This window comes from Nicotiana sylvestris, chromosome 11 (assembly GCF_000393655.2).
Source record: "Nicotiana sylvestris chromosome 11, ASM39365v2, whole genome shotgun sequence".
Taxonomy (NCBI): domain Eukaryota; kingdom Viridiplantae; phylum Streptophyta; class Magnoliopsida; order Solanales; family Solanaceae; genus Nicotiana; species Nicotiana sylvestris.
The window spans coordinates 92,659,892-92,676,380 of record NC_091067.1 but is presented as its reverse complement, the minus strand read 5'-3'; the positions used below and the strand labels follow the sequence as shown (position 1 = coordinate 92,676,380).

Sequence of the window (16,489 nt, the reverse complement as noted above, 5' to 3'; positions counted from 1 at the left end):
ATGGGAAATTATCCTTTGGACTTGCTTTGTTGAGATTGCGATAGTCGACGCATACTCTAATTTTGCCGTCTTTCTTTGGCACAGGAACGACATTAGCCAACCAAACAGGATATCGAGTGACTCGAATGACCTTTGCTTCCAATTGTTTGGTGATTTCTTCCTTAATTCTCACACTCATATCAGGCTTGAATTTTCTCAGCCTCTGCTTGACAGGAGGCACCGTTGGATCGGTGGGCAATTTGTGGACCACTAAATCAGTGCTCAAGCCCGGCATGTCGTCATACGACCATGCAAAAACATCTTTGAATTCTATGAGTGCTTTAATTAACTCTTCTCGGATCTTTGGTTCGAGATGGACACTTATTTTAGTTTCCCGGACATTACTCGTGTCCCCTATATTGACGTCCTCGGTATCACTCAAGTTAGGTTTGATTTTTTCCTCAAAGTGAATTAACTCTTTACTAATCTCTTCAAAAACCTCATCTTCATCATATTCTGATTCATAATCACAATATATTTCTTGAATTAATATTTCGGAACCAGATTGATTTTTAAGACTGGGCTGAAGATTCCTCATGCATGCCATATCACTAGAGCCAGCGTAAAAGGAACTGTACAGAAAAGAAGAAAAAGAAAAGAAAGCTATTAGGAATGATAATAAAAAGGAAACTGCTTTTTATTGGATAATGAAAGATAACAAGGTTTTGCACACTTCAAACCAACTGTAAGATAAACTTTGGGATTACAACCTTGAAATAACCCAAACAAACTGAAAGAAAATCAAAATAAACTACCAAGACTCCTTTCGAATTGGGAGAGGAGTGGCTTTCCAATTATTGAGCTTTGTTTCTGGCCCAACGAATTGAACTTCTGCGTTGCTACACCCTTCTCCGCTTTCCAACATATTCACATCACTAAACAATTTCTCGAACCTTTCAATTAATTCCTCTTCAGGATTGACCCGGGATTTAGGAATTGTTGTTATCGGGCGATTTTTAGCACTGGTCTTGACAAAAGACTTTGACAGATGTGGTACTAGTTTTGGAAGAACCCATGCTCGGTGTTTCAACTTCCTGGCCCTTATCACGTCATTGGCGGTGGGTATGAACCCTAAACCGAATGTTCCCCAGTTCTCGGGGAGAGATACTGGTTGTACAATTCCTTGCAGAGATAAGCCCAGACCTTTGCCGGGTATAAAGCCATTCTTTAACATTTCATAAGCTACCATGACTGATGCAGAGGATATCTTTGGATTCGGAAGGTATTTCCCTTCTGGAATTTTCTCTACTGACACCGTGTCGGACACTTGGTATACCCATGGTCCTTGGTCAATTTCTGTTCCCTCGACCGGTACAATGGTACTGTTGTGAGCATTTAAACTTTCTTCTCCATGCACGACTATTTCTTGATGATCCCATTCAAACTTGACAGCCTGATGTAGTGTTGACGGGACTGCTTTAGCAGCATGGATCCATGGTCGACCCAACAACAAGTTGTAAGAAACAGTCATGTCCAACACTTGGAATTCCATTGTGAATTCAATTGGCCCTATAGTTAGTTCCAACACTATGTCGCCAAATGAATCTCTGCTTCCACCGTCAAATCCTCGTACGCAGATACTATTCTTCTGGATCCTCTCCTCTTTAATTTTTAATTTGTTTAAAGTGGAGAGAGGGCATATGTTTGCACTGGACCCATTGTCAACCAATACCCGGGTTACTACGGAGTTTTCACATTTCACGGTGAGGTAAAGAGCTCTGTTGTGCTCGGTACCTTCCACAGGTAATTCATCATCAGCAAATGTAATTCTGTTTGTCTCAAAGATTCTGTTGGCTATTTTTCCCAAATGATTTACAGAGATCTTTTCAGGAACATGAGCCTCATTCAGGATTTTCATCAAAGCCAGACGGTGCTCCTCTGAATGGATCAGTAATGACAACAATGAAATTTGAGCGGGGGTCTTCTTTAATTGATCCACAACAGAATAATCATGGAGTTTCATTTTTCTTAAAAACTCCTCCGCCTCTTCTTCCGTCACAGCTCTCTTTGTTGGCATTGGATTGTTTTTAGTTTTTCTCAGCTCTTCGGGAGTAAAACATCTTCCCGAACGAGTCAAGCCTTGCACCTCACACACTTCTTCCTTGATTTCTTTGCCCTTGTACATTACAGTCACCCGTTCATAGTTCCATGGGATGACTTTGTTGTTGATGACCGGCAGCTGGATTGCAGGTGCAATAATAACCTGATCTGTACGGGCTCCTTCCACAAATATAATGGGTTTGTTAGCAACCCCTGGTACTATCACTTTCGGCCTTTCTTGTTTTGCGGCAACTTTGCTCGATGATCCCTCCTCGATTATCATAGATGGTCCATCACCATTTCTGTTCTGCTTAGATACCGGCTTCTCCTCTGTTAACTGCTTATCTGGCTTGGTTTCATGAGATTTGATCATCATGACAGTTTGTGACGGCTTCTTTGTCTCCCCATCAGCTTGTATGATTTCTATCATATTAGCCTCTTGATGGGCTGGCATTGGATTTCTATTGATATTTGGGGCTTCGGGGGTTTGAACCTCGATTTTATTAGTATCAATCAGCTCTTGTATTGCATTTTTCAAATGCCAACATTTCTCTGTATCATGGCCTGGTGCACCGGAGCAATATTCACAGCTAATGGTGTAATCCAAATTCTTTGGAGGAGGATTGGGTAGCTTGGATTGTATTGGTCTCAGCATGTCTAGCTGTCTCAGCCTGTGGAACAGACTAGTGTAAGATTCTCCCAATGGAGTGTAAGTTTTCTTTTTCTGTTCCCTTTCTCCCCTGAATGCTGGCCTAGGCCTGAAACCTGGTCCGGGATAGGCTCGTGGGTAAGTATTTGGTGTGACAGGAGCACGCCAATTGGTGTGAACAGGTGGCTGATTGTATGCTTGAGCATGGTTAATGGAAAAATGAGGCTCTGAAGGGTGATAGTAGTGTTGGGATGAATCATGGTGGTAAGCTGATTGGCGAGGTCGTGGTTGATTATAGTAAAGCGGTGAACCTCTGGGTCCCGACCAAATTCCTGAATCAACTACTGTTGCTTCCTCCCTCTTCTTTCTTCCGATTCCTCCTACCCCGCCTTGAATAGCTTGAGTAGTTGCCTTAATTGCTGAATAGCTCATGATTTTATTTGTCTTGAGGCCTTCTTCCACCATACCTCCCATCTTCACTACTTCGTTGAATGATTTCCCAACCGCTGAAACCAAGTGGGCATAGTAAGTCGGTTCCAAGGCTTGGAGGAAGTAGTCTACCATTTCACTCTCCTTCATAGGAGGATCCACTCTTGCTGCCTGTTCTCTCCACCGAAAACCATACTCTCTGAAGCTTTCATTGTGCTTCTTCTCAAATTTTGTCAAAGATAATCGATCTGGGATGATTTCCAGATTGTATTGGAAATGGTATGCGAATGCCTGTGCCAGGTCATCCCAGGTGTACCATCTTCCATGGTCCTGGCGTGTATACCACTCCAAAGCTGATCCACTTAGACTTTGACTGAAGTAAGCCATCAATAATTCATCCTTTCCCCCAGCTCCTCGCATCTTGCTACAGAAACCCCTTAAGTGGGCTACTGGGTCGCCGTGCCCGCTGTATAGGTCAAATTTGGGCATCTTGAAGCCAACTGGCAATTGTACATTGGGGAATAAGCATAAATCTTTGTATGCTACACTGACTTGCCCACCTAATCCCCGCATGTCTCGGAACGATTGTTCTAGACTTTTGACCTTCCTGAACATCTCTTCTTGTTCAACATTTTTGGCTGGCTTGTCAATTTCGGTTGGGAGATCAAACCGAGGAGCAGTTGAATTGATTTCGGAGGCTTTGAAGGTGGGCTCCGGGGGGTAATATTGGTTGTCTTGGGCCTGGAATGTAGGCTCACTAGGAGATTTGTGAAATGTAGCAGGGGGAGGTGCTACGAAAACAGGAGTCATAGTTGGAGGAAAATACGGAACTGGTTTTGGAGGTGGAGACTGTGGTGTCTGAGAGGTGGTGCCTCGGTAGTGCTGGTAAATGGGGAAATTTGGGGACAATTCAGTGGTGATATTATCCTGAGTTTGGGTCATTGATGGAGCAGGGTTATTTGGGTGAGATGGGGGTAACTGTCCTGTAGACCAGGCTTGGTACATCTCAGCCATTTGTTGCTTGAGTTTAAACATCTCTTCTTTCATTTTCCCGACATCCATCTCCTCTAGCTCCATACCTGTGTCAACATCTGGGATAGACATACTTTCGGGTATTGGTCCTTTTGATCTTGTGTGATAGTGATAATATGCCAGTATACTCTTTAGAGAAACTAACTGCTTGAATTCTGGAAATGAACAAACTTGTTAGTTTTGAGAGTTTAACACATATATAATCACACGTTGAGATGCAATGCTCCTAGACAAATAATCCCTTTCTATTATGCATTTGCTCGGCTGCTTGTGTCGTCCCAGCTTTCTTGAAATTTTATTGTTATTCACTTTTATTTATTATATATATCTCTTATCGTGGTGGTCGAATCTTAGAGATTGCCTACGTATCATGCCTTACATGAATCAGACCTTGCGTAGTTCGGACCAAAGGCAATCACTTTTTTTTTATTACATAAAGATGGAATTACATTTGAAAACTTTAAGAAAACTGCTTGAAAACACACACACTTAAATCAAAATAAAAGATACAATTCTTAACATTCTCACAACATGCCCCACTTTCCACTTTTGCTGTCAAATATTGGATTATCTGCTCAATGTGGGGCTTGACCTGGATGGCCTCCCAGCGTACGATACATCCTTTCCAACTCTATTGCTAGATGACGAGCAAAAGTGGGCGCATGCTCTGTAAACCTTTCATAATCCATTCCTTGGCAATTTACATAACTTTGAGATGTGAAGACTGCCAGGTCGTGGATTTGTGCCCTGAAACCTTGGAGACGTTGGTCTTGGTCTTGCAATTGCTGCTGACGAGTGGTGGCTATATCTCTGACACGGTTTTCACGATCTAGAGCTGATTCTAACAGAGCTCGGAGTCTAGCCTGCTCTAATCTTGCTTGCGATCTTTCCCTGTCGAGGTCTGCTTGTTGATGTTCTCTGTTGCATCTTCTTGCCTCTTCTAGTTGTGCACGAAGCTGGTCTTCTGATCGCATCCAATAGTCTTTTTCCTTCTTGAATTGTGCCTTGTCTTTTTCGGATTGCCTATCTTGGCGTTCCTTGTTAGATCTGGCTTCTTCGTTTAATTGTTGGATCCTTTCTTTTGCTTTGCTCAATGCCCTTTCGTTTTCCGCAAGAATGGAATCATAATCTTGCATTCTTTCAAAGAGATTGGCGATGGTTTTTTGATCCTTCCAGCTCCTCTTTGGCGTTTCAGAAACTCTTTTCATTTTTTGGAATCGAGCATGAAGATTTTCATTCTCACAAGCTAGACTCTTTTTCTCGCCTTCGGCTTCTTGTTCTTGCAAATCTTTCTCCAATCTGAGGCTTCTTAGATTTTCTTTTAGGGCATGGATAGTTGCTTTGTACCCTTTTTCCTTTTCTCCCCAGATCAACCGTTCTTGGATTTTATCATTGAAGTTTTGAACATGGGGTCTTTTTGTTGGCCTTCTTAGCTCAGGCTCTGGTACATCATCCACGCGAGACCGTTTTTCAAACCACCTTGCATATCCAGGATTTATCTCACCCTTTGTAGCGTCTGGGACTTGAGTATCACTTTTCAAGTATCGGCACCCATTCCACATCTGCTGAAGTAGAGCCTCGGGAATAGTGGCTTCTGGGTGTAATTCGATTACTTGCACACTCAAATCTTCATCATCAGGAACTATTTGATATCTCCCTAATTGCCTTAGGACTCTCAGTGGTGCATACGGCTGAATGCTTCTCAATCCCAATAGTAGTAGATAACTATTTGAGGCTGACATGTGTATTACTTCCCTCATCGGGAGCCATCCCAGAGTCCATTCAATTTGATTTGCCGTTAAAGCCTTTAGATGAGATACCCATGCTTCTATCCCTTCTGGAACCTGATAATTTTTTGTTCTTTCCTCATAGCTTTCGATGCAATTATCATTGTTTGACCCATACTGTATGATCTTGGGCTGTTGTTGGAGATGCTCCATCACCCACATTTGCAACAAAATTTTGCATCCTTCGAAGACTTTTGCTCCTGATTTGCATAAAGTCAAAGCCCGATAAATATCTGATAGAATGATGGGGACAAGGGTGTGATTTTCTTTAGTGGTGAGGATTTGCACAACTTTCGCGGTGCGAATATCAATTGTTCGCTCTTTATTTGGGAAAACCATGACTCCTAGAAAAGCCACCATGAAAGCAAATCGACGGTGAATCTGCCAAGTGTCTTTGTTTTGCTTATTAGTAAGGCCTTTCTCATGAATTTCGAACCCATCTGATTTTCCGAACCTTGAATACAAAAAGTTGAAGGAACAACATCCATTGATGACATTGCTTTTCCTGATTTGACTGCTGATGTTCAGAAGACCGAAGAATCGATGTACCGAAGGAGCCTTTGTGAATATCAAGCTTTGATTTCTTAGACTTCCGTCAAAACCAGCATAGCCAGCTATCTCCTCTAATGTAGGAGTAAGCTCGAAGTCAGAGAAACGAAAAACATTGTGAACAGGGTCCCAGAAAGTTACTAACGCCGCAATCAGATCATCACGGGGTTTAACTTTCATAATGTCCGTGAGATTTCCCAAATGCTTGACGACCCATTTTTGACTGTCTTCGCCTAAATCATACCACCACATTTGAAGCTGACATAGAAATTCTTCCGTACTTGTGGATGAGGGACTTTGTGTGGTGCTCATTTTGTATCTGAAATTTAATTTTAATAAAGTCAAAATTCATTTTGGAAAATTTATACTAAAAAAAATCATTTTCTTTTTTTTATTTATTAAATACCTTTATTTCAAAATTTAAAACTATTTTTTTTTCGATTTTTTTTTTTTTAAAACAACCCATTTTATTCCCTTCTTCTCACCATGATTTTATTTAAGCTGGTCAACAAGCATGTTCGAGGCAAATGAATGCACAAGTAACAAGTAGGATGCATCATGATGGTCTTTTTATTTTGGGTTCACCTGTCCTAGACAGACCCAACCCCTGTGTTGAGTCTCCAAGGCCAAATGTGTATGATGCAAATAGACGTTCCTACTAGGGATCCGGTACATGGCTGAGTTATTCTAAGTGTAAAACCTTAGGTTGATTGTTCTAAACCTGGCTTACCCAAACGGACAGTTTGAGCCGAAGCGGGGGCAACGTACCGGGAGCACGAAAGTCTGCCCGGCCTAGTTACTTGTCCCAACTCCGTCTTATTTGGTATGACTTTAACAGAAAGGTGGGTCACGCGCACGTGTACACCATAAATTCAGAAGACTCAGAAAGAAGGGGGTTTCGTAACAGTTGTATATATTCACAATTCAAATAATATTAAAGCGGTAAAAAAAACATTTAGCATATTAGCATGTAAACAGTTGAAAATCATAAAGCCAATTAACACAGATATTTTAAGCTCGAATTCTTTAAACCCTGAACCAATGGTTCTGGGTTACAATAACACTGGTAGTTGATCCCCAGCAGAGTCGCCAGAGCTGTCACACCTCCTTTTTACCGCGCCCGCGGGGTGCGTGGGGAGTTTTCTCCAATTGAAGGACAGTCGAAACGAGATTTATTTAATTATTTCAGAGTCGCCACCTGGGAATTTTAAGGCGTCCCAAGTCACCAATTTTAATCCCTGAATCGAGGAGAATATGACTCTGTTTATTATTCTGCGAACCAGAAATCCTGAGTAAGGAATTCTGTTAATCCGGAAGAAGGTGTTAGGCATTTCCGAATTCCGTGGTTCTAGCACGGTCGCTTAACTGTTTTTATTATTGGCTTAATTATCTTGATTTTTACTAAATACGTTTTTATTGCATGATTTTACTACCGCTTTTTACTTATTGTTTACAATTATATGGACGAATTACGCGTACGTATATTCGTATTATATACTTTTTATAAGTACCAGGGATTGTGCCACGCGTACGTGTACACAATAAAATTGTCCATGTTATATAAAAATATATATTCGAAAATTAAAAATAAAATCCGGAACATCATCATCCTTTTATTTGGACAATGAACTACACATCTCGGGTTATATGAAATTATTTTGACATCCGCGGAGAAATCCTTTAAAATATTCGCTCGAAATTGCGCGTACGCATAATCCGAATTTGCTTTTAAATATAATCAGGGTACGCGAACGCATCCCTAATTGCGCAAAATACTGTAATGGTATTATGGAATTTCCACAAATTGTTTATTATATCACGAGAAATCTCCTTTTAAGATACCCTTTAATTCTTGAAAAAGAATCCACAATTTATTAAATGTTGCCCGTCGATTAGAATTTCCGCGTATAATTTATGTTCATCCAAGACTATTCAAATTCAAAATAAAGAATAAGAACATGATTAATACTATTCTTCACAAATACAACATATATACATATACCAAAGAATGAGGGACATATGAAACTCACAAAATGATTTATGAAGGGAAGAAGTATTTTTGAACAATTTTTATTTATTTCTTATTTAGTGCAAATTCTATTTCTACTTACCATTGATATAAGTATTGCAATTTATGCTTGTACACCTCATTTTATTCTCATATACTTGCTTTTGATCTAATTGGCCTAATTGTTTGGTTAATTTATTTATGAGGGTGAATAGGCATCAAGTTGATAAGAAAAGAATTATTGTACAAATTGATTAACAACATTGCCTTACATGCCACATATTTGTATGTCTTGAAACATTCGTAGCACTTTAACATCATAATGAGCCATGACAACTCAACTTACCATCCACTGATGGTTCTATAGATACCTGCTATCTTATACATGGAAATAATACCAACACCATTTTACCTTATTTAACAATAGATATTACTACTGTAGTTTTCTTGATACTTCTACATTACTTTCTTACTTAGCTAACAACAAAATTAAATAATGACCAACATTCATGCCATATTCCCTACTTTGACAATTCAAATATAACTATACTAATGAGATTTCGAAATGGATAATATTATTACAAACTTTTACACGAATTTCAAAATAAGATGATTAACTTATAGCCATAGTGTTGAATTCACTACTAGTTAACCAACATGAAATAAAACAGAAATTTAAACTAAAGGACTTAGATGAGTAAAAAGCAAAATTATAACTCTAAACTTCATTTATTTGCCGTGTTGAAGCTTTTCACAACCTGAGTTTAAAAGGTATGTACCTGGAAATGGAGGTAGAAGAAGTAAATTTTAGCAGTAGCAGCAGTAACAAAATCAGCAGAATATACCAGTGTTCAACAGACTTGGTCAACAAAACAAGGCCCGAGGAACTCAGAAACACAGTACAAGACTTCTTAAAAGTTTCAGATTTTTAAACTGAACAATCTGTCTGATTCTAAAACTTTAGAAAAGGAAAACTGAAAAGCTCTTAATTTCAAAAATCAGCCTTAATACTAGTGTCTGATGTAGAATTCTTTTTACTATTTCTGATTTTCTTTCTTTCCTTCTATCCTATATCTGATTCTGTTCTTCTCAATTTTCAGATTTCTATTTCTGATTTTTCTCAATGTATCTCTCTCAGTCTTTCTCTGAAAAGCTCTTAAATTAGATTTTTTCTCTTTCAAAATCTGAGTCTCTCTAAAACTCTCTTTCTCTGAAAAAACTCTTAAAGTCTCCTAAATTCTGTTCTCTGTCTCCTCCTTTCTCTGTCTGTCCAGCTCATGTATTTATACAGGGCTGGTTCTATACTTTTTAATGCTGGATGGACCCTTTTCTCCTTTAAAAATCAGAAAGTTTTTCCATTAAAACTACTTTTGAATACTTTAAATCCTATTGAGTGCTATTATCCTGTTTTTCAGCAGCCCCATTACTCTTTGTTTCCCATTATCACTTTAAATAATAGCCACTAACTTTTCACTTTCAGCACATTGCTATTAACATATTATCCTCATTGTTTTATCCCAGAAATGTCCAGATTTACTGTTTTCTACTGGTATTACTGCCTTAAATTCAGCATCTTAACAATACAGATTTTAAAATCTGTATAAGCCTGATTATTAATCTGATTTACAACAGCTACAAACCAATCCTAAAGTTTGGACTGAATCCTGACTAAGAATGTAACCCCCTAACACAATTATATCCAATCAACATTTGTAAACTTGAATTCAAACTTGACATTACAACAATATTACACTGAGTTCAGCATAATAATTCAAACTGATCTTCAAATTGAACTAAGATCAAACATACACAGGAGCATTGTCAATATACTGACAATGCCCTGTTCAGAAAACAACATATACAACATACATTTGAATTCACTGATTCACAAACAAACATGATTTAATTGACGAGTATTAATCAGTTGACTATTTACAACATTTGTCCATAATCAGTCTAAAACAATAGAAGCAGACTGTTTCAGTCAGCATTTTCAGAAATGAAAATTCGTAATATAACTAATCGACGAACTTAATCGAGTCGATTACACACATTGTAATTAGTCACAACCAACAGAAACAATTCACATTCGGATCAAGTAGATAGGTAGGAGACAGAAATGACAGAATTAATCAAAACAAAATATGAAAAATTAACAAGTTATTAAACAAACGAAAATACATACAGAATACACAAACAGAAATAGAAAAGTACCTCTGAATTTTAATCAGACTCGAACTCAACTCGGCTTCGGATTTTGTTTGAAATCAAACAGACCTTAGTCGAAGTATTTTCCACTGAAAATACTTCGACTAAGGTCGATTAAACCTCAATCTTTACTCAATCTGAACAGAATCCAAAAGTTTGGTATTTTTAGGGTTCTTGAAAGTTCGATTTGGGATTTAACCATTTCTGGTCAGATTCGAGGAGAACCAAATATGATACAAGGGTGAGGGTAGCCTAGGGGTCATTTGGTGTCAGCTTAAAACGGATCTGAGTTTGTTCTTGTTTGGTCCGAATCTTCAAAAGAAGATTCGAGAAGCTCGGAACTGATCCGAGCCAAACAAACAATAGATCCATACTCAGGGTGGCTAGGGGAAGCTATGGTGTCGATTTGGGGCTGTTAGGTTTAGATTTAAACTCGGCTCGAATCTTCAAATGAAGATTCGAGAACCTTCAAGCAGATTCTAGCCAAGTGGCTAGCATAACTGGATAGAGGATGTTCAGGGGGTTCTAGGTTGTTAAGGTAGTGACCAGCGGCGTTGATGCCGCCGGGTTTCAGGCTGTGGGATCCTAGGGCGGCTAGGGTTAGGAGTGGGGGTTTGGGGGACGATGATGAACAGTGTAGGAGGGGGTGTTTAGTTTGGGGCCGGGGTAGGGGCCTGGGACTTATATAGGGGTGGGGTGGATTGATATTGTCCGTTGGATTAGATAGAATGAAGGGCCAGGATCAATTCATTAAACCAAACGATGTCGTTTGGTTTAATGCCAGGGTCGGCTGAGTCGGGTCACTGGAACGGGTTACGGGTTACAGGTAAAGGGGGTGAGATCTTGACCGTTGGTTGGATTTGATCCAACGGCCCTTGATGGGAGGTGACCAAACGTCGTCGTTTGGTTTTGGTTTTGAATTGGACCGGACAGGGTCATCTGGATTGGGCTGGGGGGGGGGAATTAATTCATTTGGGCCTGGATTTTAATCCAGGTCCGATTTTGCATATATATACATTTTTTTTCATTTTTTCTAATTTAAATTTCTAATTTTAATTGTAAAACAATTTTAAATTCACAAAATATATTAATTATTTTATAACAATTATTTAACACATAGACAAAACATCAATCACATAGTGGAATATTTAAAATAGAACTATTGCATATTTTTTGTGATTTTATTTAAATTATCTTTTAAATGTATCATTAAATCCTATATGTATGCAATATGTATTTTATTTTATTTTTTCATTTTATTATGACAATGTAAACACTTACGGACATAACACAAGTATTTAACACCACGCAAATTCAAAAATTACACAGTAAAAGAAATTTATTTTATTTTTTGATTTATTTTGGAGTAGTTTTTCGTAAGGCAAAAATCACGTGCTCACAACTACAATGCGACAATAATTTGGTTGACTATATGTCAGAAGCTGTAAGATATCAGATGCCTTATAGTTTAAGACGTTTATTTGCTACGTTGTTGGTCTATTGTAATCCTACTAATCCGAAAGAACTTTGGGACAAATTTGAAGATTCTATGTCTGAAGACTTTAAGATTATGCCAAATTTGAACAAGAAACAGATTCGTCATATGACTTTAAACCATATTAATGATATTTTGCATTCAATGGGTCATGACATAAATGAATTTACACTTGTACCTGAAAGAATTTCAGCTTCATCAGCTGCTAAAGAGGCTCAAGATTCTCATTTTGAAAGAAATACAATTGTTAGAGAAGAAGATTTGTTATTGGAAGCAAAATTGAACAATGAACAATGAGAAACATATAATATAATTCTTGATAGAATATTTAAAAATAAACCTGGAGCTTTTTTTATAGATGGTCCTGGAGGAACAGGAAAAACTTTTTTGTATCATGCATTACTTGTTGCTATACGATCAAAAGGATTTGTAGCTTTAGCAACAACAACCTCTAGTATTGCAGCTTCAATTCTTCCCGGAGGACGAACTGCTCACTCCCGTTTTAAAATTCCTATTGATATTGATGGACAATTCTCATGTAATATTAGTAAACAAAGTTCGCTTGCATTACTGATACAAGATGCCAAATTAATCGTATGAGATAAAGTATCAATGACCAAAAAAGAATTGATAGAGGCTTTTGATTTACTATTGAAAGATCTAATGGATACAAAGATACTATTTGGTGGGAAAGTTATTATTTTTGGTGGTGATTTCAGGCAAACTCTTCCAGTTGTTCGTAGTGGAAAAAAAGAGGACTTCATACAAGAAAGCTTGCTATGTTCTGGCATTTGGAATCAACTCGAAAAATTACGATTATCAGTAAATATGCGAGCGAGAACAGATCCTGCTTTTTTTGAATATTTGATGAAAATAGAGAGCGGAAAAGAAAAAACAAATTGGCAAGGTAAGATTGAAATCCCTAATTGTTTCATTGTTCCTTTTATTAGTGAAAAAGAATCGTTGAATCTTTTATTTTGAGTAACTTATCCAGATTTTTATGCATCTCCTTGTAATATGTCTTCTACATCTTCTCGTGTTATTCTGACAACAAAAAATGACTTTGTTGATGAAATAAATGATATGCTCATAACTCAATTATTGGATGATTCTAGGACATATGTTGCATTTGATGAAACTACTGAAACAAATGATCAAAGTCAATATGAAGATTTTTTGTATAGCTTACACCCTGCTGGTTTACCTCCGTATAAATTAACTTTGAAAAAAAATTGTCTTGTTATGTTATTGCAAAATTTAAATCTGTGCGAAGGCTTATGTAATGGTACACGACTTGTATGTTGTAATTTTGAAAGGAATATTATAAGTGCTAAAATTGCAAGCGGGGATTTAAAAAACACACATGTATTTATTCCGAGAATACCGTTGTTATCTTCACAAGATGAAAAAATACCTATTCCTTTTAAAAGAACACAATTTCCTATTAGATTATGTTTTGCTATGACTATAAATAAAGCACAAGGTCAGACGTTAGATTTTGTTGGAATTTATTTACGAGAGCATATTTTTTTCTACGGTCAACTTTATGTTGCTTTATCCGGAGCAAAAAACTCGAATTCTATGAAATTGTTGATCCGACCGCCAACATTTGATAGCAATGATGATCATACAACACACAATATAGTATACGAAGAAATCATTCAGGCAGCTGCTATCTTATAAACTGACCGTTGTACTATTATAAGCCAAGGTATGACACAATTTTGGCACAGCACTGGCTATCCGGTAAGTAATTTTCTTGTTGAATGGATGAATTTAACAATTGTTGTTACTGTAGACCACCTAAAAATAATATCTTCTCTCATTATTACATACAACAAGAGATGCAGTGGGCGTTCTCTATACTCAGGATATGTAGTTAATACTTGCTATTCACATCATGTTAAGGTCTACTTAGCTTCTTAGGTCTTCTTGTTTTGAAATTTTTTGGGTATTTATATCAGAAAGAGGCATTTAGGATTTCTTGGGACACCCATTCCTAATTCATATAACTACATGATCTAAATCATTTGCATCAAATATGAAATAGCTAACTAACTCTACAGTAGCGTAGATTTCGAAAATATGAATAACAAGTGTTGGTTAATAAAGTAGAGCAGAAAACATGATCCTTCTTTATTGAAACTCTATTCTTCTGCTTTCTTAGGCAGTGTCTTGTTTCAACACTGAATTTTTCTTCCTTTACTATATCTTCAGATGTTATCTGGGGCTTAGTAGTACTGCTCTAGGTTTGTAGCTCACAGATTTTTCAGTTTTGCTGATATGGTTAGCTCTTTACAAGAGTAGACTTTTGCTGAATATTCTATACTTATGCGTGTATCTTCACTTGCAACTTTGATATTTATTGATTACTAAAACTGAATTTCCATTAACGAGCTTCCTAAATAGGTGCAATTGATCTCTTTCGCATACTTGAAGTCAAATACTATACAGGAAAAATTTCTAAATATGCAGGATCAGTACCAACAGATAGTACGTGTGTGCAAATTGGCCTTTCTTGTGCATTAGTTGTAAATGAAGATTTTGAATCTCCAAAAATCGTGAACCCTGTAGCTTAAAGATTCTCCCGTGTCATCTCTTAAACACAAAGGAAGGAACGAAAACTGAAGCAATGGAACACTCAGCTGCACTTCTGTGTCAGTTTTGCTCAAGGATATGCTTTATTAGGTGTTTCCACGCAGTTTTATCTCATTCACTGTGTTTTTCATATGCGTATGTGTATATATACATGTATATGTGTGTATGTCTCTGTGTGTTTGTATGGCTTAGGTGAATGGCAATGTATAAACTAAGTACCTTACAATGAGAGAGATTGAATCGCAAATAATGAAGTGTATGGAAGTTGAAAGTGCTTTGACTACTCGACAATTGGAGTTGATGAGAACTGCATATCCATATCCATACATGCTAACTTTTAAGTTTAAGAGAGCACGCCAATGTACACCCTTCATGTTATAAATTTTATTTTGTTACATCTAAAGCAATGGATTTATTGAACAAGGCAAAAGAATTCACATTTTTAAATATTTATTAATGAGATTGATGGAATTGGGAGGCAGAGAGGAACTGTTATTGATGAAGTAACTGGTGAGAGCATACACTTAATAAAGTTGTCACTGAAATGGATAGTTTCACTGGAAATACTAGAGTCGTTGTGATTGCTCCTACTAGTAGGTCTGAAATTCTTGATCAAACTTTGCTTAGACCTGGAAGATTTGATAGGCAAGTAAAGAAATGAGTTTTTGATTTTAAAATTTCAAAACCTTTTTTTTAAGTAAAATGATCACAGTTTCCTGGATATATTTCACTGATTGGTATTACATTTGTTTTGTAATACACTAGGTAACACTTGGACTGTCTGATATAAGAGGAAGGGAAGAAATATTGAAGGTTCATACTTCTTAGTAACAACAAGAAGTTTGATAAAAATGTCTTCTTCAACACTTGGAGGTACTGATATTTCTGCTTTTAGAGCAAGAATTAGAGTTATTGCTATAACTACACTTGCAATGAAAAAGTCACTTCTACACCTTTATCTCCGAAAGAGATTACATTTCTATTTTACACAAACAAGACCTTTGAAAACAACTAATAGATTTTATTTTATACTATTTGCACAATCTTATTCGTCCATTGATCGAGCAAGATTCTCAAAGCTTGCAACAATTACTTCCTGAAATTTTTTGTTTGGATTTATTGTCCGAATATTGACCGTGTACGTATTCAGTTACATGATTAACCTGCATTTTTAAAGTTGCTTAGTTATGTGTATATATAATTATTTTCTCTATGTGTTGCTGACGTTGGACTGGCTCAATACATCGCTTGAGCACGTGTCCTTATTTGGACAACGTACTCTTCATTTCTTAAAAGTATCTTGAATAGGTAACTACTTGTGCAATACTATTTTGTATAAACAAGCTACTTACAAGACTGCAAAAAATATTGTTGGAGAGCAAATTTCGAAGTATAAAATTAACTCTGTAGAATTTGAAATATCGAATGGTGTTCTTTACCTACTTTCCAAGCTCAATGGTTTCTTAATGGCCAGAAATAAACTTAGTTGGTGCTTTTATTTTCAGATAGTGTTCCGACTTGCTAGAAATTAAACTATGACATAAGATACTGAAGATGTTATTTCTACCTGCCTTCTTTCCATTTGTATTGTAGAAAAATATTAGATGACAATTGTTAAGTGATCTTGACATTTTCATTTAGCAAATAAATGTTCT

The 16,489-nt window shown here is 37.2% G+C and overlaps 1 protein-coding gene across 1 annotated transcript; it reads left to right on the top strand.

The window, feature by feature from the left end:
* The first annotated feature begins 12,848 nt into the window (after positions 1-12,848).
* On the top strand, positions 12,849-14,815 carry LOC104249732 (uncharacterized). The gene is made up of 4 exons (XM_009806215.1): positions 12,849-13,143; positions 13,231-13,444; positions 14,454-14,485; positions 14,646-14,815. Exons 1-4 carry the CDS (start codon positions 12,849-12,851, stop codon positions 14,813-14,815), a joined length of 711 nt encoding a protein of 236 aa, XP_009804517.1.
* Positions 14,816-16,489: the final 1,674 nt, after the last annotated feature.

Excerpts from the sequence above, each read along its gene's own strand:
- LOC104249732 (XM_009806215.1), top strand. The coding sequence starts at position 12,849 with ATGACCAAAAAAGAATTGATAGAGGCTTTTGATTTACTATTGAAAGAT. Across the intron at positions 13,144-13,230 it reads AGAAAAAACAAATTGGCAAG|ATTTTTATGCATCTCCTTGT; the intron begins GTAAGATTGAAA and ends TAACTTATCCAG. Across the intron at positions 14,486-14,645 it reads GCTTAGTAGTACTGCTCTAG|GTGCAATTGATCTCTTTCGC; the intron begins GTTTGTAGCTCA and ends CTTCCTAAATAG.